Raw genomic sequence first — 25,522 nt, 5'->3', positions numbered from 1 at the left:
TGAATAGATAAAATGTACTTTTGTTTGTTATAAAAATTATACACTTTATACACTGAAAAATTGCATTATTAAAATAAGAAGAGTGTGTTTATTAGTTTGTATAATATTTAATTTTTGTAATCAGGGAAAACAGTGCGCGTACTCTAATGTGATTCAAAGTTTTTAAATTATGTTTTCTTTTTATATTTGTAGAAAATCAGTCCTAAAATAAATCTTACAATTTTATCTTACTTATATACCCTCGTACAATTTATAACGAAATTTAAGAATAACTGTTACTAATGTCTATTCTTTTAGAAGAATTAAAGAAATAAACTTAAAATTAAACAAATTCTTTTAGAGCATATTTTAGAACAGATAACAATAAAAATAAAAAGAGAATTTTTAAGTTGAAAATACAATTTTTTCGGTGTGTGTTTAAAGGTATGGATAAAGATTCTCTAAAGTGCATTCCAAACGACAGCACAGCGAGTTCCATCGACTGAAAATCTGTGTTTTTTGCAAACTCTGAAATAACATCGATGAATTTCGCATAAAAAGTGACGACGCGTTCACCGAAAGTTTCTGTGATACCGTATGCATCGTACGATAGAGGATCGTGCAATTCCGTAACGGTACGGACAGCTTTAATTGGTATTTACGACGACGTACCGAGCTTGGCGAATGCACTTGCTCTGACGCGCGTTCGATAGCTCTCTCGATGCTGATTACCAGCTAAATGGATTACTCTTCGATAGACTATTAGGCCGAACACACCCACGAGATGCGCCCTGCAAGCGTAACTGCCTGTGTGTCGCAGGCCTCGGAGACTCAGGTGCGAGAGAGCCGATTAACGTGCGTAATGTTACGTCAGCTAGATAACAGCTTGTTAAATAAATGAATAGTGTCTATATAGCTTGATATCGTTATTTTGTCATTAAGATCACTAACATCGATATATCACCTTATTTTTGGATTATATTTCTTGAATAAAAATTAAAAATAAAATTTTAAAAGTATTTAGTGCAAACTGGAAATCTATCTTCTATTAGGTGATATAACAGTTTTTATAATATAATTAAGACAGATAAACAAAAGTGAGCATCTGACAAAAAATGAGTTACCTTTTTTTTTTTTCGTTTTCTTTCACATGAATCATCTATACAAAATATTTAATTAATGCAGGGATTTCTAGAAGCATTTCACTTTAATATAAAACGTTTTTGATCAATTTATCTAAATACCTTCATAGTTCCGCAAGATGGAACGTGCAGGGCGATAATATATAAAAATTCTATTATGTTACTAATTTAATAAATAGAACCCATAGTGCTGTTTTTCATTTGATCCTATATGGTTTTTATTATCTTATAGCCTGTTTTATCGATAAATAGACCGGTTGATATTGCATTCCGATTTAAAACTGTACTATGAGAAAAACAAGAAAAAAATATATAAATAAGATAATTAGGAGGCTATATATAAAGTAATCTAATATTACCAATAATATAGCATTTGAACTATGTATTTGCAAAAGAAAATTATATAAATTTTTATCTCGCTTTTGAAGAGAACTTGTTTTAGCAGATTTTATATAGAAAAGTGTTACGGCTATATAAATTACGAGTTTTTATTTCAATTTTCTAGCAGATCATGTTTTCATCAGTATTAATAAAATGCAATATTTAATTTTCAAGAAAGATCGTTAGAAGATGCTATGCCAATATTGGTGACTTTTTTCTAAAGAATTTTGAAATAAATATACTATTTATATAATTTCTGATTGAACGCACTAATATATTCAATAGTAGAAAATCTAGAATAAATTGAAGTCTTTTTTATGAAATTGACATGATACATAATTTCTGATTGACGAAATTTTTGACTCTATCTTACAGCTAATTTTTTACACTAATTTAATAGTAAAATAGTCTTTCCTGTTCCTCACATGATATCAAATCTGCTTCATCTAGAATCATTATTTCACAAATGAGAAACTAAATTGCTTTAAAAATTAGAAACAGAGAGAAACTTTTATCAAGTTTAGGATGTGCATCTCGTATGCGGATACGGTGGATTAAACATCCGATAAAAAGTTGATATGAATGATCGATCGTATTGGAGTCGGCGAACAATTTAGGAAAGCGAGAACGAGAAAAATTATCTGAAGAATTCCGATAATTGTACACGTACAGGAGAGACGAACGTACAACGGGCGAGAGCTTTCGTTTTACCGAGCAAATATTATTCTCACGGTGAATAAGTGAAAATATAGACAAAAAGATGTTCCCCTCCCCGCAGGTGCGAGCTTATCACGCGGTCGCCGTATATTCAGACGTTGAGAGTTGGAGGTCTAGCGCGCGCGGGGTCTAGATTTAAATTTAAATTCAAATCGGCTTCTTGAAATGCAATAAAGTAGCTTCACTTCATGAAGCTTTCCGCCATTTTAGATGAAAATGGGGCCGGTGACTGCCGCGCGGCGGAAGCGCGAGCGATTTAATTAGAGAGTATGTCGAGCGGATTTGGTATTTACGAGCTGCATATGAGAATTTCGACCGAATTAACTGTGTATTGCCTATACAGGAAGAATGTCTATACAAAGAGAAAATTAATTAAGCCACATCAAACAATGGCGTGTTAGAAAAAAGAAGAGAAATGGGAAGAGAAGTTGCGTCGAGATTTAACGGATGTTATAACATTTTAAATTGTTGATAAGGCTACGGTACCAATTATGAATCTCATTTAAGATTAAAATAATTTTTATTAATTCATGTAAATTTAACAATCAAATATTTATAAAAATTATTATTAATATCAATGTAGACAGAAAATATTATAATTTCAAATAAAATTATATATTTAACAAACCAATTGTGAACTTTGAAAAAATATTTAAAAACGTGTATATATGAGAATTTTTTTATGGTTTAACATGATCAAATATATATTAATGTACGTTTTTAATGTAACGTTATTACATGTTTTAAATGTAATTTACTAAAAATGTCGTAATTTTTGAAGAAATTATTTAAAAAAATACAGAGTTTAAATTATTAAAAAATATCAACAATTGAGGAAGTATTTTATAATATATTATAATAAAAAATATTACCAAAAAAATTAGAGAATATATAAAACATTTTCTTCAATTTTATCAATTCATTTAATTTTGCAAATTTGATTCGTTATTAGGACTTTATCCATGATTGGAACACTGTCACCTTGCTTTTATTTTATTCAATATTATTATTTTTGTGACATATAGCATTTAAATAAAAGAGACAGAAACGCATGTATTTTATTTGTGAGTGCATGATGTTTTGAGGTTTTACATGTAAAAAATTGTTATGCATACGTACGTATACATATGCATGGAAAGAGTTTGAAAATTCAAACGTAAGATTTAATCCAAATAAGCTGCGCGAATGCGCGCATGAAAACAAAGATGAAAAATTAGCATACGTAGTTAAGAGTAAAAGTTTTACAATCAGCGAGAGAAATTATTTATTGCGATATGAATTCGTGCGACAAATATTTACCATACATTTTTGGCGCATGGAAGACGAAAATTATCGCGTAAAATGGATGACTTGACTTATTGTATGTAATAAATAAAGAAAAGATTAAACGGTCGTCACATTTATGAATAATCACTTACTATGGCACATCCTCGTGAGCACAGAGTGCTAAAGTCCGTACACGCAGTCTAGAAGACAGAAACTGAGATATAAAATTAATTTAAGCCGACTTAATGGAGGCTGTAAGGCTAGTTTTAACTCTCCTTTGAATAATGCATGAGTCTCTTGAATAAAACGAAAAAGTACGTGAAGCGTAAAGCCGTAAGAGCGTGAAAGATTTAAGGAGAAAACGGCCCGGCAAATTTAAACGCGCTCGCGGATACAAGATGACACACGCGCACGCGAGTATCAACGAAATGCATAATTATTAAAGATTTGCAGCTTAAGAAGAAAGTTTTCGTATCTTTAAGAAATAATTAATCAAAGTAAATAAGAAGTTCATAAATCATTTTCAAGCTCACATGTTGCTTCAGTGAGTATATAAAAGTAAGTTATAAATTCATATGATGTGCGAACGTTCAATTGAATTTTGTGTTTTGATAAATATCATGATGAAATACGATTTTATATTTCGAAATTATACAATTTTGTTAGTGTGTATGAGGAATAGATTTTACTCGTGTTCTATGTATAGTTGATATTCATCGTTAAAAAAAATTATATTTCACGTTCATTTTATCAGCTGTTATTTTAATTAAGGAAAAATTCGCAAAAATATTGGCTGTATATTGATTTTTATCTGCACTAAAAAATTGGATATAATTTTTAGTTTTAAATAATTACAAAAGTATATTAATTTTAAAATTAAATTATATCATATTTCATGAGTCGTTTGACGATCGATTATCAATATGACATTTTTATTTAAATGAATTGATTCGTTTTATAGAAGAAATTTTCTATTTGAGTTTAAATGATTTATACATGTTATTAAAAAAATAAACAATGTTACCTAATTGTTTGAAAATATATATATTAAACAATTTCCTTTCAGTTATCGTTTTTGTCTCTCACATTATCGAACACTTATTGAAAATAATTAAATAATATTGAAAGTATTAAAGGACGCTTGCAAATCGAAAACTAAGGTATTTTTTCAAAATTATGTAAAACTTTTGTTTATATAGATATATAAAGTTTTTGTTTTAAAAATATGTATGTTTGTTAAGAAGATTAAAAAACAAAATCATATAGATAAAGTGTTGTTAAATTTTAAATGCATTTTTCTTAAAATATTATTTTTTAAAAGCAATAATCACGATAACTCAAATATGGTTTATCCAATTAATTTGAAAATTTAAAGCAATATTTTTACTAACATTCGGTATCGGATCAAAGAAACTTTTATGAAATGTTTATTTTTTTCTTAATTTATAACAAAAAGAATATTTTTCGGAAAAATGCAATTTTCTAATTAAACTGTACAGTTTCTTGACTAGAAAAACATTATTGAATAGAAAAATATTATTTATTTTTAAATAAAAGTCTCTTCTTTTTAAATAAAAGTTTTACATGATGTTAAAAATTTCTCTATTTTTCGATTCACTATGAGCTCATAACCCCTATTATTTTCCAAAAGAAATAAAATTTATATGTCGGTGATTATGTATAGGATCATAAACAATTGGTGTAATTGAAACTTAAATAATTGATACATTGGCTGTGATGATGCGATTTGCGGTGTTTACGTTAGTGTGATTAATAAACAACTTGTTAATGATCAATTATTGACCAATTTACGACCTTATTTCATGTTGACTGACATTTGCGGAGGTTGTCAATGGCACGCGTATCACGACGCACACACACGCCGTGATTTATCCTTCTAATATGTGACAGCTTCTTATTCTATGATAAAGGAGATATCAGAGTAATCTATCATTATGAGTTATTAGGAAAACAGATTCAACTGGTCAAGCATGAGAGATGTACTGTTACGACTAGATGCACGTACTAAATTGTAACTGATTTGAAAATACTGGATTAAAACACAAAATATAGGATTACAGAAGGATGGGATAATTTTATATTACTTACATTTATACTTTTTTACGAAAGAATTTTGTAAACAACGAACTATAATACTGTTTACATTTCTACTATTAATGCGATTATAACTGAGCCATGATACTAACGGAGCATTAATTTATTAGCTTAGGGAACAATTATATTAGGGAATAATTACAGTAGTGCAATATTATATTGATCAGCCATGACGTATTGTCAAACCACATAATCAATTTCAATTATTTAATGCAACAATCAACATGAGATCTAATGACGAGATATGATTTTGGTAATAAAGTAAAACTTTCCTTGGTTATCCAATCAGCTGAACAACCCATGAGAAATTTCTCCGACTCTAGCGATACATGAACGAATGTTCGGAATGGGGCGGGGGAGGGAGGGTTGTGTATTCTCAGACAGAGAGATGTGAGAAATGAAATAAACAATCAAACAAACAAACAAACAAACCAAATCATACATGTCGCATGAGCTCTCGTACGATGCCGTTCCACTCGCCGGTCTCCGGATCTCGCGCGCCGTACTTCCTGTCCGGCACCAGCTCCAATCGGTATGAGAAGCCCACCTCTCTCGCCACCGCCGCCAGGAGGTCCACGCAAAAACCGTAAAATCGCGAGTTTCCGGTGTAGTTCTTTTCGTAGTGCATCATCACGTACGGCGTCTCCTGCGTCCGACGCCGAACAAACCCCGGGGATTCATGCAAGAATAACGGAAAGCGCTTTGAGGCCGCGGCGTAACGAGGATTTATGACGAGACACGTTGGCGCCGACCATATCGAGGAACTATCGTGCGTTTCTCGCTCGACTCTTCCAAAATGGGTGGTGTGGCGGAGCCGGGGTTGAAACAATGAAACAACCGACATTATGCGACAATCTCTATCTCGCCTTGCGTGTATCTTCTCTCTCTTTTTTTTTTATAGAAAGAGAGAGCAGAAGTTATTATGAATATATTTGAATATATTCCTTTTCGGCTGCGTCCGAATGTCGCATAATTTTGCAATAAAACGTGCATAGATTTATGTGAAGACACATAAAAGTCTCTTGTAAAATATTATTAATTTTCTTGCCACGCTGTACTTCTTAAAGTTCAGCTAACAAAGCGTTATTGCGTGACAAAATGTAAATTCGATGCCGACGGCAACTCACCAATATAGTGATCACAATCAGAGTTATGTTCCCGATGCTAGGCTCGAAAAAGGTCGCAGTGTCTGTGACGTTGACGCCGGCGCCGGGACGCCACTCGCCGACCTAGTTTCGTACACAATTTTATATTATATCCATCTGATATTCGCGTCGCTCTCTCCTAACACGTTTCCTGTTTTGCTTACAGTAAGGTCACGACGTACCTTGACGAGTGAGTGTTGTTTCAGTTTCAGCAGATCCAATTTAAACTGAATTCTGCGACCTTCTTTAAATTCAATGGGTCCGGAGATTCCTTTCATCTCGACCTGCAACAAAAACCATTGCGGATTCGTGAGAATTTCTCTGTACGTTACATGCGCGAGTCTCGTCAACTTCATTTCGCGCGCTTGGCGCGACGATGTAATCAGCAAATTGAACTTGAAATAACAAACATTTTGATTAGCACGTATACAGACAAAAACAAAATATTTGTCTTGTATAAAGTCAGGAATAAGGAGACATTTAATGTTTTAAAATTATCCAAAACAGCAATTTATTAATGTAAAAATGTATGCCATTTATGTGATAACAAACTTGATGATCCTTCTCTCTCTCGAAAAAAAAAATTTTGTATACACCCATGATTAGAATGGCTTTACAGACTCAGACAGGAAGATCTTTTTACGTGCCCCATGTAGACAGCGAACTACATTAAAATGCGATGCGGATGCGCATCGCTGGTGTAAATCTCTCAATCTCGGCGCGCGTGTCTTTCGGGGCGCGAAGACAAAGCTCGTGGTGCGGTAGTTTGGCTAACGACTAGCGCGGCCGTATTACCGGCTCAGAAATTTTCTCAGTTGCTTTAAAAATTTTTGCACTTAAAAAGTCGTTACCGCTTACGTGGGCGCGAATCTCCGTAAAGTCGTTAAAGTCGTTAAAGCTCCTTCTCGAAGATCTTACGCTACTCATACGTTATTCGGGCGGGAGTGCGGCAAGTTATACTCGCCAGCTTCCAGTAAAATGCCACGGAAATCTGCGGGGCTATCGACGATTGAGCGATATTAAGAGAGTGACGGGATATTGACGAGGAAAAGAGACGAGGCGGATGGATACATTCTGCCGAGGATCACATGAATTTCAAAGAGATCGTCGAAGTTGAACAATTGACGATATCGTTCGAAAGAATTTTCAACGCTCCCGAGTTCTTCCTTCCGTCGCGACAAAGCTTGATGTGAATATAAGTACATAATATTATCGTTCAAGGAAAAATCGTCTACATAAGACAGATTACCGTTCACCGGTGGATTGATTTTAAAAAATCGAATTTTTTAAATGATATTTATTTTTAAATGATGTTTACGATTTTGTTTATTAAATATTAATTTGCACTGTAGCTAAATGTATATAAACATTTTTGAATACTCAATTTATAAAATTGCAACTTAAAATTCAAGTATTTGTCATATGATATTTTAAACACTCGTACCTTTCAGTAAAATGTTTTTTTAATTATAAAACCGAGGAGAAATTACAATTTTTTTTAAACGATGTATTAAAATTTAACAAAACGTGTTTTTATATTTTTATTTTTCCTATTTGTTTTTCCTATGTTCAGTACAACTGATACGCTTTTTCAACCGCAAAGAATTAAAATGTGAAAGCTTTGACTGTAAAAAAGTAAAAAAGTGCATAAACAAACGTAGACATTGTTTATTACAAGTATCGGAAGAAAATATTCATCCTTAAAATATATTTTTTATCATTAATATAGTTTATATTTATATTTAGACTTAACTATTAAAAACTGTATTACAGATTTTGTTGCTGCTGTTAGGATTGTACGCCAAACACGGCAGGATGTATCTTGCAATAAAACTTTGAAAACAAATAATGCGGGATATAAAAAAGAACCGAGATTGAGAGATTTCAGCTTATGCCTGTGCGGCCGTAAAAGTCGTCCTATCTAATCGTCGATTTATCCTTTTCGATTCGCGAGTACGAAACCGCAGCAAAACGAAGCAAAAGTACATTCGATCCTTCGGTAATACTAAATCGAAGTATAGAATAGAAACATAGAAACATGTGGGACACTTGAATAAATACGCTTCGCAGAAATGAAAATAGAGTTTAAGAGAGTCGAGAGTTCCTTGCTAGGGTTTCGCTTTAGCGGGATAATGCAAGAATAGAATGCATAGAAACGGAAAATGAGGTGGATCAGAGTAGAAACGCGCATTTAAAGTTTGATTACCTCATTAAGCAGCAACTTTCGCCAAGAGAGAATTCATGATTTCTCATTTCGATTGCCGCACAATGTTTCCACGTTTTTGTTAAACAGGAAGGCAAGAAATATTATAGCGTTACATTCATCCTCGGTCTCTTAAGCCAGAGCTATTAATGTGCTTCTTCTAAATTGTGTCTCTTAAGTATCTTGAAAGTTATACGATGCGCCCATAATACTCCAACACTGGAGCAACGTATGTACAGTCGCACCACATTTATCTTGGCTACATTCTTTTGCATTAGTTTAATATTTTTCGCGAATGCAGCCGGAGCTGACTGTCCACCAGATTTTTCGTCAGCGCGTAACCATAAAGTGTGAAATTAACGTATGAAAAGCGACATTGTACTGAATTAGCAACATCGCATGTTTTAAATATATTACACCGGTGCCCTTATAAAATATTCATAACATGTAAATTATGCCATTGCATAAATGAATGTAAATGTAAAATGTTATGACAGTTCGCAAACCGCAACTACTAAATACCGCTTCACGCGCATTTAAACGCACTTCGTAATAAATTAATAAAGTAAATAATATCATCATATCTGTTTGTATATACGGTAAATTTTGTTATCGAGAATTATAAATTTATTTCGGATGAACAGAAAAGTTTAACGTAGCTTTTTATATACCGATTTTGATATCGTTTATTTGTATTTGAATTTTTATCATTATAATACTTTATTTTCTTTGATTGACTTCAAACATTCACGCGTTTAAACGAATTTCTTAATTATTTAAATATTTCAAGCTACAATACGTTTTTTATTTTACGTGAAAGATCGTAATAGTTCTAAGGACGTTCAGATGTCCTAAGCATGAGATGTCGCTTGGATGAGGTATGCTGGACAACGATTAAACGACTTACAGGCAATTTAAAAACAGGAAAAAAAGTATTATAAAATTCATGTGTATCATAAAATCATCTCGCATAAAAATATAGAAAAATGTAAAGTCTTTCGATTATATTTTAGAATTGCAATAGTTTGATTTATTTCAATTTAGCCTGCTGTCCGAAAACTGATATTTGTTAATTGTTAAATGTTAAATGACAAATAATTAGTGGTTTTTCAAGATGTTAACGGAATATTTTTGTTTTTAAATTTAAAAAAGTCAATTATTATTTTTTTGATATCTTTTAATAGTTTGAATCTTGAGAAAGAAAGCAGACTAAAGGTAATAGACTTACAAAAGTTTTTATTAACGTATAAACTATTTGTAAAATTTTTAACGCGTTTTTTCGAAACATTTTTCAAAACTGTTGCCGCGATAACTCATTTAAGTAAGTAAGTGAAGCTACTTTTTTCATTTTCCATGTTCTAGTTTTAATCCAATTAACTCATTTTTTAGATGTTCATTTTTCTCTCTCGTCCAAAGCACAATCAAATAAAAATTTTAAATTTTTTATATTCTTGGTGAGAAAAAGTATTGAAATAAAACCGGAAAAATAGATATTTTTTTTCAAAACTTTTTTGCAAAACAATTTTATAGTTGGTTTGTAGTTCGGACCAGAATATACAAGTAAATTAAGATTTTTTCTTAATGTTTTGTATTTGATAATTTCTGCATCTTAAATTACGACAACAGTGAGACGATATTCTTTGGCAATTAATTATTAAAAATTTCTTTTCTGATTGAAAAAATTAAAGTAAAGAATATTCAAATAGCATTGTATGTACATACACAATATTTAAAGAAATAAATACAGCAAGTTTAAAATTGATAACTTTTATAAATTTCCAAAAAAAATCTTAAAAATAAGTAAAAACAAATTGTATTAAAAGCGACTCCGTTGAACTTTCACCTGATCAATTCTTCCCTATTTTAATAAATTACATGCCATCAAATTCTCGCAGCTTGACAGCATCAATTATCTTTATTACGCCGATCAAAATTCAGGTGTAAGGCGGCTCTGAACGAACGATCGGTGAATTTAGCGTGGTATTCCCAACCATTCCGGGAGTTTCGTTTTCGCGGCGCGAGTCTAATTAAAGCCAAAGCGGAAGTTACCACGGAATGTCGGGCGTGACTTAAATCTAAGAGTGCCACCCTTCCGCGGTGAGAAAACGTCGCGGAACAACGGTGGCGTCGGAGCATCGAGATAATTGTAAATTGTTATTACGACGGACATACACTTCTTTTGTCTGCGAGAAAATCTCCTTTCATGGACGGACGTGGTGCGGCGACGACGGCAACGACGACGACGACGACTTTTATCATTATGTCCTCTTCGCGAGTCTCGCACCGTGCCGCGTATATCCTGGCCACGCGAGTGGAATATGAGAAGTCATCTTAAAAGCGAAACGCGTGCCTCGCACCAGCACAAATCTCGTGGCACATTTTGGCCTTATATATAGAGCACGTGATGGCGCAACCGGCAAACAGATCTCATATCACTCGGCGAAAGCGGAAACGTTATTCAATGAAATCAGGACGTCACGAAAGAATTTGGTACACATCTTGTATCTTGGAAATTCTATTCAGACGCTTGTAATAAATTATACTACGATACGTTCGTTTCCTTTCAAGGTACGTCGCGCAAACCGTTTGACTGACGTTTAATTAACAAACAAGCTCATTCGTTCGAGGTGCAATTAATTATCGCACATCCGTGTATACCGATTCTTTTATAATGTTGCGATTCATTGAGCAATAGTTAGATTCGCACGAATGGACGAAACAATCCCATTAGTAAATTATTCGCGGCTAAACTTTGTCGCTCTGCAATGGAGTTATTGCCGAACGGGCGGAAACGCACGGTACATTTTCGAAGCAATCAGTAACCGTCACTTTCCGTGTCTACGCGCGCACGCACACGTACACGTGTGCAATTGACCACACGCATATCTCTAATTGTCGATACCACGTTTAAACCTTGATTTATGCATTTATTGTTGTAATAAAAATAAATTAAATTTTCACGTTCCAAAAGTAGAGTTTGGCAGGAAAGCTTGCTCTCGTAGATTGCGACCGGAATAAGAAGTAGCGAGAAAGTGAAATAACAACGTAGAAGAGAACAGCAGAGCTCTTGATTGGACCAACAGTTAGTAAATTCCTTATATATATGATTTAACACTTTTCCTCGTCGATGTCACGTCGACAGGTTGAGCTCTCCCGCCGGTGTCGTAAAAAAGTCACGACCCAGCTGAGGGATCGTTTATATTTCTTTTGCGCGGAGGGAATTTTTTTTTCTTTCTGTCTGAAGGTCGAGAAATAGAATATCACGTACGTATGATGTACGTATTAATGTAAAGCGTCTGCACTTTAACGAAACATGCTTAATGGCAAGAAAAATTTAACGTTTTACAAATGACGTTATTTGCTTGTCTTATTTGTACGCGAAATGAAAGGGAATATTTATTTCGGAAAAGAGATGAAGATTGCACGAAGGTACACAGGGAGCAGCAGGTAAGCAGGTATTCCTCTAGCAAGAAAAGTTGAAGTTTCTCTGGCGCGGAGTGAGGAAAGTCACCGTATCGCTAAATTTAGACACTTATACTTCAATCATGTACGTGACGAGATAGAATCTCTTTCCTTCCTCTCTCTTTCTCTTTCTCTCTCTCTCTTTCTATCCATCTATCTCTCGTGAAACTTCGTTTTGCAAATGAAGTGCATATTTGCAGTTGCGAAAAGCTACTAGATGAAAGCTTCGCTAAGATGTACGCAGCCTCGCAAAATGGAAGAAAAATTAAAAGAAGGTACAAATTAGAAATATTCTGCTCTGCATGTTTTATGTCATTCATATTATTTTAAAAAGATATTTATAACTGCAAGTTTTGATTTACATAATTAATACATATAATATAATATAATACACTATATATTATGTGTATATATAAATTTTATATAACAAAATATATAATATAAAATGGTTCTAAATATCTTTGAAAATAATATTTACATTTATATACAGGGTGTTCATTAATGGTTGTCTCCACGTTTTACCATAGGAGCATGCATTTGTTATTTCTAATATAAAAATATGTTAGAAATATCCGTCGGTAAATCATGCTCCTGTGGTAAAAAATGGATACAACCATTAATGACCCTGTATATATATGTCACTGTATATTCGAAGAATGTAACTTTATTAATTTTTAATAATTTATTCATACAATTCATGTTTTGATTATAAGGAAAATTAGTAAAGAAAAATAAATTTGTATCTCTGTATCTATATATATAAATATATATATATATATATATATATATATATATATATATATATATATATATATATATGTATATATATGTAATGGATCAATTTGACTGTCATCCGATTAATACATAAATTAATGACATTGGAAATTAAGCCGATTATGGTGATTTTTTTTAAATTTTCATAACGGTTATATTCCGTTTGAACATTCGCAACAAATTATTCGGTATGTATATGGTACGCAATTCTCATACATTCGTTTCGATTTGGTCATAATACCCCCGGATATACGATTATGCATTGCATTTTCCGAAAAATTTGGAATTTACTGAATAATTCTCGATACCGTGCGCAATCAAATAAAGGCGAAACTTCATATAGCAGAAATTTATGTTACTTTAAAAGGCTACCGTTTGTAATATTGAATGGTACATCTCACCTAAAAATAATTATTGCGACGAGAATCTCTTCCGACACTTTGAAATATTCGATTTCTCGAATTCAAATCATTCAAATAGCTCGAGAGTGAACCAGCTCGAGAGAGTTGCAAACGCGCGTTGATCCTGTAAGGATTACTTTCAATCTCCTTGAGCGATTTAAGATTCCCTGCAGATCCATTTGAAAATTAAATAAGATCGATAGGATAGCAGACACGATGGAATCACCTCGCAGACAAGATAGGAATCAATCGAGCCTTACTGTATAAAATTGAGTGAGCGCTCACAGAACAAAAATGGAAAGTTGATCGTTTCATCCCTAAAAGTGAATTCTTTGTTACGTAATCGAAAAGTCGAACCTTTTTCTGTGGCATTTACAAACGGACCTATAAAACTTTCTATCACAGTTCTATTTTGATAATAATGACAGTGAGTATCGTGAAAAAGTATTTTCGCATATCGACGACTTTGGAAATGATAGAAACCATACGAGCTATTAAAATTGAACAATTTTTAACGATGTTTTGCGTCAATGTTCGATCGCACACATAAATATTGATCTAAGAGAGAGTGTGTAGCCGGTACGGTAAATCAATTTCTGTTGGATGTATCAATTTTGGCAAGCAGTAAAATATTGCGCAGGCTTTAGTTCTGTTATGTTCAGTTTTTATTTATAGCTTCCATCTCTGCCCAATAACTATTGTATGCACGTACATACGTCTCTTGTCCATCAAGGCGCGAACAATGTAAGTTTATTAGCAGCCAAACGCAATTTTCTGCATTTTTAAAATTATTTTATTATTTTATCACTATTTTTATTAATGTAAAATCACCGTTTATATAAATTTCTTTCTTTCCGGTGAACAAGAATGGATTAATTAAAATATCGTTTAGTTTATTCCAGCGAGCGCGGAGCGGTTTTTACGGAATTGAAAATGGAACTAGGGATAACAAAGTGTGGTCGTAAATTAATGGACCTGTCCCTGCCCTAGTTAAAGCTACGAACTTGGACCAAGTCGTGAAACAACGGGAGACAACTTCCAGTGTTCCTGACGGGAATGGCCGTTTGGGACGCTGGTAAGGCCGTAAACGACCTTTGAAAAGTATTACGGTCGTACGAGAGACCGCGGCTGAATTAAGCGGTAAACCGGCCGAACGTGAACACCTAATTACCGCGGCAGCCTTAATCGCGCTTTTTCAGAGGAAGGAAGGAAGGAGTAAAGTCTGCGGGCGCGCGCGCTGCATATGTCACCGGTATATTCCTCGACGCCGCTCCCCAAAAAGGGAGATGAAACGCTAACGCGCTGCGAACACACCGGCTGAAATTGATATTACATCGCGAAGACTTACGTATAATTCTCATGTTATTGGTGTAATTTAATTAAGGTCAACGCATTTAATCAACCAAAAGGTGAATTTGAGCTTTGACTACTTCGTAGTCTCCAAAGTAGGTTAGATAATTTATCACGCAGTTCTACCCTGTCATAAATTTTGACGCAAGCAATTCCGTATTCAACAGGTTGTAAGGCAACTATATAGACGCATACGCGGTACATCATTATAGTTTAGACGTTAGTCACGCGATATTAGGCACCAATTCGCCTTCATACCCGTGGCTGGCACAGGCGGATACAGTCGAGAAGTTAATGGCTGTGTCTTGCAGGACGCGCATTTAAATCACACAATAAATTATTTAACAACAACAATGTCCTTTCTATGCCTCCCACATATATCTTCCAGAACACGTTTTCGCTCCTCGCGTCCACGGCAGCGGCGGCGGCGGCGGTTCCGCGTTTGCGCTAAGCGTATATAAACTGCAAGAGCGCGGCTTATCTACGAACGTTTAATTAGGGGAGAAGTCAGCGGGTCCTCGCCACGGTGTAATCTTGTCTTCGTGCTTTCAGTCTCCTCGTGCCCCCGCGATTAATCAAGCGCTTTCCTTCTCACGGGTGGAGACTCTCACTCCACGCGACGATGTCTCGTTGTGTTTCCGCTCGTGACAAAAAACAAGGAAGTTCGTTTGCCACTATGCGCTTTACTGCTTACAATTCTTCGTGCTCGTTCATCCAAAGTAAATAGCCTAATTACATTCCTAATTTTGCCACGTGAACGTCGGTGCGTTATACGGGAAACTGTGTTATTGGCGAATGTCAGTCTCGCGCATGTGATCTCCAGAGAGAAATTACCGTGGTGTCAATTGCATTGGCAGTACAATTAACGTCTAGACAAGACGTTGAGTGGCGGATTGTCGATACGGTAATGGCTGGCAGATGATACATCGCCAATTAATAGTTACTAAATATTTTAATCGTGTTAGATAATTAAACGATACTAATATTCACATCATCTTTATGACATTATCTGTATCAGAAAATTTTAATTTAATTATTCGAGGTAGCGATCCCGGAGTTCCTTCGGACATCTCTCTCGTCCGTGATAATTTAATGTCCGCATCTTCACGGGATTTTGAAGATTATTGCCAATGGAAACGACTCGGTCGGAGATTCCCTATTCGTGCGACACCATATCTCGCTCGCGAGCTTTGCCACGGCAATTATTTCTCATTCGGTTCAATTAAGCCACTCGGCTGGAAGCATAATGTCGTTTCGGCAAGGATTTAGCAGAATGCTGAAATGCCCTATTAGAGAGCAGAAACTAACTCGGTTATACATATATACCAAGTAGCAATTCCGAGCTTCGCCCTGGGACATTCCTCTCGCTACCAAGGTACGACCACGTCCACATTCGGAGGAACCAGATCCTCGATAACACTCGCGGGAACGTTTGTATAAGCTGGGAATGTTTTCGAGAACCATATTTTAGATTCCTCACACACGCGTTTCGTAATTAACAATATTTCTTATTTGAAAAACGCAAATTTATTAATTGCAATTAAGTGTATGGTAAAAGTAACTGTGGTAGTGAAATTAACTAGTCTCTCATTAATACTAATAAACTACGACTATGAACATTGAGTAATTAAGTGCACACCTTAACTATAAAATAAAATTGAAGGTGTTTCACATAAAAATAAGCCAAAGTACAAAGAGTTAAATTTTTTGGAAACAAAAACTTTTCATTTTCAAACCGTTATTTTTAAATCTTTTTTCTTTGGACATATAATAGGTATAAAAACAAAATTGTAAGTTTTAATTATTGCTTTAAAAAGCCATTAAAAAAAAGGAGAAAGTACATCTGGACATTTTTGGTTCTTGCAGAAATTTTATATTTGTTACCCATTTAATTTGTAATACTTTATATTTACCGTTTTTTATAACATAATTAATAATGACAAAAAGATAAATAAAGAAATATTATTTAAAATATAAAGCAAGAATTTTTTTTACGTTTTATTTACAAAATTTTAAAATTGCTTGTAAAGAAACATCTTTATATTTCTCTTTGTACTTATACTTAAATAATTTTTCTCCGGACACATAAAATGTACAAAAAAAGATTTAGGTTTTAGAATCAATATTTTGAAGAAGCCATTTAAAGAAAAAACCTTCGAACTTAATTAGAGTTCTTGTCAAAAATTTTATATTTACTATCTATATTTATAATTATAATTTTGCGTTTTCTATTTTTGCCGGAATAATATTCACGATATAGCATTACTGATAGACTTGGCAGTAACTCAGTTTTTTGTTTAATTTTCGTAGGAAACCTTTTAATTATATGTAACGTGTATTTTCTTGCGAGAACAAATTTTAAAAGAGTTAATATTTGTTAATTACTTAAAAGAATGAAATGAAATTAAAGTCAGAATGAATTATATTGCAATGGAAATAGATATATATATATTTACGTCAGAGATTTTTCCTGTTCTTTAAAGTCGCAGTCTTGATGTTATGTCATACCGCTTCGACAATCGCCAATATCAATGCTTTTCAGAGAATAACGTACTAGATTGTACGTTTCGTTTGTACGGTATGAAAGCATATCAGCTCGTTTCAGTTGTCGGGAACGTCGTAAAGTACAACAACGGTGTTAGGGGATGTCGTCGAGTCAACAGAAAAAAAATCTGTTAAAAAATATCTCGCAAAAATGCAGTTTTATCGTTTTGCGCGTGCACGGTATTCGCTGCAAAATCTGATACGCGGCAGGATTTGACGGCAGTGCCTGCGCGAGTGTGTCCTGAAATTGAATATCGACTATTGTACGCGCTGGGTATTGTTAATAGCAGCAAGTGACCGTGCTCTGAGGGGGGAAACCTGGTTATATACTCTGGCGCACCTCCAAATGTTATCTAACTAAATGCCAACCGGCTGTTATCAGCATTGCAAAGGGCAAGTCATAAATATGAGCGTACAAACAATACACTCTTTTCAAAAAAGAATCGCTGTTATTCCGATCGATGTCGCGGATCTTAACGACGCGAATCTTAAGGGAGCTACTACTTCGCGCGCGTGTAAAAGAAGTGTAAAAAGAAAAAGAAAGAAATCCTGCTCTCGGCAAACACGTAAAATCGTCTCTCGTTCACGATAACGTTAATCAGATTTATAACGATTTTATCTTAGCGAGCCAGAGAACAAGAATCGCTATCTAGAGAATTCAAATAGCAGTGTAAATCAGTAGAGCGAACGTGCATTGTTTCATCACTGGCGTTACTCCGCTGGGTAACTGTACTTTCCACTCTTTCGGGTGTTAATATCCGTGAATGACACCCATGAAATAAGCTCACTGCATAACGATTAAGTGATGTATGGTCTCGCGCCGTGTGCGTCCAACACACAAAGGCCAAGTAGTCCGAGCGCGTTACGGCGCATGTAATCTCTTCAGACCGCTCGACAAGCGCTTTTACGAGCGATATTAATCGCGTTATACCGCCTATTACGCGCGAGCAAGTAGAATGAGAGTAATTTGACCCGGGCAGGATCCGCGTCCCTGCAAATCCGGCACGTTACGACGCGTCCGAGCGAGCGCTATCTAAATCCTGGAGGATTTAAGAGCCGTCACAGGCCGGCTTAGGGCAATGGCGCGAAGAATGGATATTCTAATCACTTAAGGAAGATCTCTGCTTCCACGTGCAAGTAATTGAGCCGTCAACGCGGATTGTTAGCTCGTGAGACGTTGACACTATGATGAACACGAAAACATTTATAGGAAGGTTGCCAATATCGAGATACCACTTTGTCTTTGGATTATATTTCTTAAACAAAGACTAAAAATAAAGCTTTGGAAACATAAGTACAAATTAGAAAGTATATTCTAGCTTTTGTCTGTTTATACAAATACTATGTGCTGTTACACAAGGCATAACGTGTGAAAATATATACAGATTAAATTAGGTTACTAACTTAATACTGTGTCTTTTATTTTATCCTATATGATTTTTACTGTCTTATAATTTATACTCTATGGAATTTGCAAAAGAATATCGTTTAAATTTCATTCTTATTTTTGCGAACTTATTTTCAACATTTTATATAAAAAATCCATGAATGTATGATGTGTGGATTTTTATTTCTTTAATTACCTAAAATCATATTTTTTATTAATATTAGAAAATAAGGAAGTGTCGCTTTAAGAATCTTATGCATTTGGTATTGACAACTTCCCTCTAATTTACGATTCAGCCTTTGTTTTTGCCATAAAATAATTTTTACTAATATTTACATGACAACAACAACAATAATAATAATAATAATAAAATCACATACATTAGACATTTGAGAATTTTGACGCTTATTCGGAATAAAGCTTAACTTCCGGTCTTGCAAAAAATTTTAAAGAAATTTTGAACTTTTATGGAAAACGTGAATTTTTTTCTCGTTAAATAAAAATTCCTTACTAAGGAGATTGATGTATCCAATTACTTGTGAGAGCGAGGTATGCAGATTCTGGAAATTCTCAGCGGGAAAAGAGAATAGAAAGAGAAACGATGCCAAGGAGAGAGAGAGGAAACAACTGTAGGATCATCAATAGGATAAAATAAAAAAAAAGGAGAGAAAAGAAGACAACTAGTGGGATGAGATTGCGATAGATAACGGCGGAGCATAACGGAAGGCAATTTTGGTAAGCGGTCATCCAAAACATTGAACAGGCTAGTAGAATGCTTTGGAAGATGGAGGAAGTCGATATGACGTGGAACATGAGGTATGGTAAAAGAACGACATGCCTACAATTTTAACATATGCTAGGATCAATAACCTCAATAGTACGCGCTTTCCGCGCATCTGCGCATTCTCGTATTTTGCATTCATTAAAACTGTGGCTTCTGTATGGTTAAACAAGCGTGCGTGAATATCGAATATTAGGAAATGCCCCAAGAGGCAAAACGAACACGGTCACTGCTATTGAAAATCATCGTCAATTTGTTCGATAATTCGACAATGCCATAACAATAGTTTGAAATCAATTGTGCGCGCAATAAATTCCGTTTATTCACTAATGGTTTAAACATTATTTTTGTATTAACTCTTACAATAGATCTAGCGATATCAAAACAATATTTCCTTTAAAATTCCAATATTCAACTATCCTAGAAAAAAAACGCAACTTTTATCTTCTATTTAAATAAACCTTTTAAGTTTTAAGCATCGTACGCAAAATATGTATGTGTATTTCCACTTTATTCAGATTAAATATTAACTTGATTTAAAAAACTGATACGCTAGGAAAAAATCAGATGTACCATAGATAAATAATAAATTTTTTCGTAGAAGTTAGATTTTCAAAACAAGCTCTTTGTGTGTTAGTTAGACAGTAAATCTCGATATGGTAGAAACAAATCAGATGTGATATGTGATATTATAACTGTATCATGGATAAAAAGAAATGTTGACAGGAGTTAGCTTTTCAAGTGAAATTTTTTTCGTACTGGTTAGATAACAAATATTATATGAACTTGAAAGTTAAATAAAATTTATGTGTGTTCTTTTGTATTCGAAAATTAGTTTTTTTTTATTATGATCCACTGAAAAAATATTGTTACAACAAATAATTTGATTGCTTTTAAAAAATTTCTCAATTAACAACAATTTTTGCTGAAGCCACTAAATTTTTTTGCTATAGTGTCAATAATCGATTTTTTAAAAATTTAAAAAATTGTTTTTTAATTATTTCTAAAGTCTTCTAAATTTATAGGTTAACACTTGTTTGTGTAAACAATGATTTATACGAATATGGCTTATAAACTTGTAATAATATTTTTTAAATGCAGGTGATTTCCATTTTTCATCAAAACGTGAACATTTTTTTGTTGAAAAGGAGTGGCGATAACAATCAACGGGTAAAATTAAAACCTAGATGCATCCAACGCGCGAATGGTCATAACAGATCATAATGTTCGATAATATACACATATTCGTATGTGATTTTCATATACATTTTCTAGTTCTTCAAAGTTGCGCCGTTATTTTCTTGAATTTACTTTCGGTTTTGAAAGTAAATTCTCAAGTTGAACCAGAATAGTCACAGTATTAAATTGATAATCATCATTGTATGTACACGTTGGCCTTTCAATACGTTCCTTGTTAACTTAAAAGCTATATTTCAAGATTGAAAGTAACTGCGCTCAACTTTGAAGAACTAGCAAATGTGTACAAAAATCACACGTTCATTAGAGTTATCTACATTTCAATCGTGTTATATATGATCTTATATATACTGTTTATCTATTGTTCATTGTGAATATCAAATATTTTTTAAAGGTAAAACAAGTATTAATAAGTACTCGTAAGTATGAATTTTTGACGATTTTAACCCTTTGTGCGAGATACGCGGCAATACGGCAAATAGCGAGAGAATAAACGAAGATACAGTTGGGATAACGATGAAATTCGTGCGGAAGGATGATGGATTTGTACGGCTGTCAGATTTGTTATTCGCATGAATGCATTTCGAGCTTGTTGGCAATTACACACTGATGAAAATGTACCATGCGATAGATACTGTTTCGTATTGCCGAAGCAGAAGAATATTTGAAAAATGAAAAAGGATATCAATTGTAGGTTCGTGATTAATGAACAGATATATATATATATGTATATCTGAAGCACTCTGTTATATAACTGTGAATTTCTTTAAATAAATTTATATAAAATGTATATGTAAATAATAATGTATGGGATTGGTTTAATATTTTGAAGATGTATAAGCAACACAAGGTATTATAAAGCAGATTTCTGTGTACATAGAACACACGGTACAAAGAATATTTTTTTCGAATGCAAAAATGCTATTGCAATAGTGGGCTGTGAAGGCCCGTTCCAAGGTAAAATCGTATTGTGGGAAACGCGAGTGCGGCATACATATACATATACGGAGGAAGATAATAAAAGGCCGACCAGTGCACACAATTGTAACGCGCGACAGACCGGCTTCGCCGCCATGAACGAATTTTCTGTCCGCTGAGTCGTAAAGGTACGAACGTTACGAGCGCGGAGAATTTCGTTTTCATCGCATGCTGCATTAATTAGTTGTAGAAAGTGGTAACGGTTGGTTGCATTCTATGACGTTATTATTATGGAAAATTAATGAAAAAATTGAAAATACAATACGTTTCATTCAAATCGCACATTATAAAGATAAATGGCCATATGGAGTGAAAATTTTATACAAATTTGATATTAAAACCGTGTATATTTAATATTATATTAAAATGTAAAATACTCCACGATCATGTTGTAAATATCATTATTTTCAATTCTACGTTATCGATATTTACTTTTCCCCCTCATTGATTAAAAATTTTCAAAATACATTTCCTATTCTATCACGTACTTGTTACAAATGCTTTCTCATTATAAATAATGAGACGTCTATTTTATATAATTTTGCCGTGATTAGATGCAGCACGCATTGACACGTTCGCAGATAAACAGCAGGATGGTTGCGGGATATCACAAAATTTACACTGATTTATCGAGCAACGCGATTCCATTTTCATCGTAAACTAACGAATATTTATTTGTATTAGGTAATTCGCAAACAGCGGCTCGTATGTACTTTCACCGCAAACGTATCGCATGGAAATGATTCGATAAGGTTTTCTATAGCGATTCGTTCGTATTAACAAAGTGAAAATAAAGCAGCGCAAATTATGAGCACCACGAAGGCAGTCGCAATTCGATACATTTTCGCAAAATTATTTATAACATCAATATTCTCAAGACTGGAATTTATTACATTAAATGTATCTTTAATTACACTCAAAATTAACCATTTTTTTTATTTAACAAATTTTAGACAAATTTTTATTTTTAAATTTAATATAAAGTTTTGAAATAAAATAAAATAAAATAAAAGTTTTGTGATTTAATAAAATTTAATATTAATTTTATTTTGAAAGAAAATGTAATGATATAAATACAAAATTTTATATTTCTTTTCTAACAATTTTGTTATAACAATTCTTTATATTTTATATTAAATAGTATTTCATGTTGATATTAATATTTATTTTTTAAAATTCACTCTTTTCGACAATATATTTTGATAAAATTTTATACTGAAACTTTCTTTTTCTTGACGATCACTTTTATACTGATTGTGAGATTGCCTCGAACTTTTGCTTCTTAAACTTTATGTGACGTTTTACTATGAAAACTTTGTCAAGATTACTTGTTCTTTGTATAAATATATAGTAAATATAATTAATCTACTTATTATAAATATAAAGAGAGACACTGTCATGTTGCAAATTTCGTTTTTACGCTCTATTTAAGATAAAAAAATTAAAAATTTGAAATCTTTATAAATAACTTTTATTACTGTAATCTAATACAGTACCGTACTTTAATTTTATGAATTAATTTTATGAATCACGCGGAATAAACATTTTTTCGAAAGCAAATCTGTAAAAGCATTTTGGAGGACTTCAACATATATATTTCCACTGTTCTTACTTTACTTCTGTATGTTTCTGCTGCGCTTATGTATATTAGAATGTGACCGTAAATTCTTCTCTAAGTGGAATTAAATGGAATGGAACGCAAAAAGCATGTTTAGGAGTTTACGAAAGTTCAGACCGCGCTACTTGGCGCCTCAACAATCCGGCCAGTGTCGCGCGCCATATTCGTTTAACTTATTTATGGGAAATTTGGCGAGTGGACGGATTTTAATTCGACGACCCACTTTACGTTTGCTCTTGCCGATCCGGGATACTACCGGGCTAAATTGGGGTAAGAAAGTAGGATAATACCAACGAAATAAACAAGAATTCAACGAGCGTGCCAAAATTCACCCAAGCGAACTAAAGATCCTTGAAAGGCGCGAGAGCAAACAATCCGAAATAGCTAATTCAATAATAAAAACTCTCGGATGCTAGCCAAATATGTAGCTCTACGGCGCTGTCGTGTGACGCTTTTGCGATCGAAAGGAGGAAAAAAGGATGATATTATTATAGATACGTTGAAGGTTAAGCGTGTTCCATTCTTTGATTATTTGTAATTACGCAATAAGCAAAAATATTGGCAATAGCTTCATTTCTGATGTATAAGTTTCTCAAAACTTGATGCATTTTTCGCGATATTCTTGCGAGGAAATTATCAACTTTTACAATGTGAAAAACGGCACCTTATCTATAAAAATATGGATACAACTCGTGTTGGACTACTCCTTCATCTATTTAAAGTGATTTAGATAATTCCAATTCACGAACATACCTTCAAATTTCTTAATAGAACGAATATCTGCACTTCATTTTGGAAAAAGAAATAAACTGTAGTATTTAATCATCTTGAAACTTGGAGAAATCCATGAATAGAAATCGATTAAACGCGAAATATGTTTGCACTGTAAGTCAAACTTAAATAACTTCATAAATAATTAAAATGAAAGTTTCGTAAAAGAAAGGATTCAGCCAGCGGAAAAAGTTTCTCTCGTGATTGCAATAAAATTTTAAGTATCTTAAGTATTCTTCATTGTACCGATGAAATATCAACATTTACGGCATTTCAAAAATCAATTAACAAAGTAAGGACTTCATACGGAGTCTGACGATTCCTCTTATCGTTAGGAAATTCTCATCTATAGACATTCGAGCGTTACTCGCATTGTGCTCTCCTGTATATTGCCATTGTATATACAAATATATCGCGGACAGTCGCATTCACGGGCGAATGTGACACGTAATGATAGCTGATTACCTCGCACCATTGTTCGAACCATATCGCGTACCAGATGATATTTAGTGCCGCGATCGTATCCCGATGCCTGGACGCGACGTCACTAATTCAATTTCGACATATTCAGCGTCATAATCTAAACTGCGTCGGCACGCCTGACGTTATGCTGGAATTCCGGAGCGCCGGCAGGGGATGGTGCGGTGCAAATATCTCAAGATCGATTAGAGGCCCTCCGACCGATATTGGAATCTCGCAGCGGCGTTATTAATTTAATGATCGCGCGCAGGTAACGCGCCGCTCGATTGGCGACGGGAGGGACGAGACCCGTTGGAAGTCGGGACGAAATATTACGGACAGAGGAGGGTCTCTCCTTTGCTGAAGATGGTCAGACTAGTTGCTAGAAGAGAACCGGGGGAGAAGATAAACTTAACTAATTATGAATGCGGGTAGCGCGCCAGAAGCGAGGGATGCTGCGCGGCAAACACGGACGGTCGCATTGTGCTGCGTCCGAAATATGCGATGTTATTTCGCTTGTGGGACGACGAGCCGGGTAGTGCGCGCGATGTTTGTCGTGCTCTTAAAGCGACGCGATGGTTGGTTTAGTTGTCCCTACGGGTTCGTCGTATGCGCGCTCGCTTTCATCTGCAAGTGCTTCAACTAATTCTTGCGGAAGATGTTTCCTTAATAAAAACGCGCAAGTACTGATGACTATCATTTTCTTCTCTGGTATATATATATACGTATATACATATATATATGTACGGCGGCGATGCTGGCGCAATTTTTATTATTCTTGTAGTTTCTTTACTGCCGAAGTGCGCGCAGCGCGTTCGTCTTTGCCCTCCTACCGCCTCTCTTTTCCTGTTC

General features: G+C 34.1%; 1 protein-coding gene across 5 annotated transcripts in view; it reads right to left on the bottom strand.

Moving 5' to 3' along the window:
- The window catches only part of LOC105202335 (glutamate receptor ionotropic, kainate 2), a 139,311-nt gene that overhangs the window by 22,593 nt on the left and 91,196 nt on the right, over positions 1-25,522 (bottom strand). For 3 of the 5 annotated variants that reach the window (XM_026132630.2, XM_039449076.1, XM_039449077.1), the window contains exons 9-10: positions 6,928-7,029; positions 6,728-6,829 (exon numbers count right to left, since the gene is read on the bottom strand). In XM_026132630.2, coding sequence (XP_025988415.1) covers positions 6,728-6,829; positions 6,928-7,029 — 204 coding nt within the window. Of the gene's footprint in view, positions 1-6,042; positions 6,247-6,727; positions 6,830-6,927; positions 7,030-25,522 lie in introns of all 5 variants that reach the window. The other 2 variants (XM_026132629.2, XM_011170798.3) reach the window with 1 other exon arrangement.

The sequence above is a fragment of the Solenopsis invicta genome, chromosome 5 (assembly GCF_016802725.1).
Source record: "Solenopsis invicta isolate M01_SB chromosome 5, UNIL_Sinv_3.0, whole genome shotgun sequence".
Taxonomy (NCBI): domain Eukaryota; kingdom Metazoa; phylum Arthropoda; class Insecta; order Hymenoptera; family Formicidae; genus Solenopsis; species Solenopsis invicta.
This window is presented reverse-complemented; position numbering and strand designations above follow the sequence as displayed.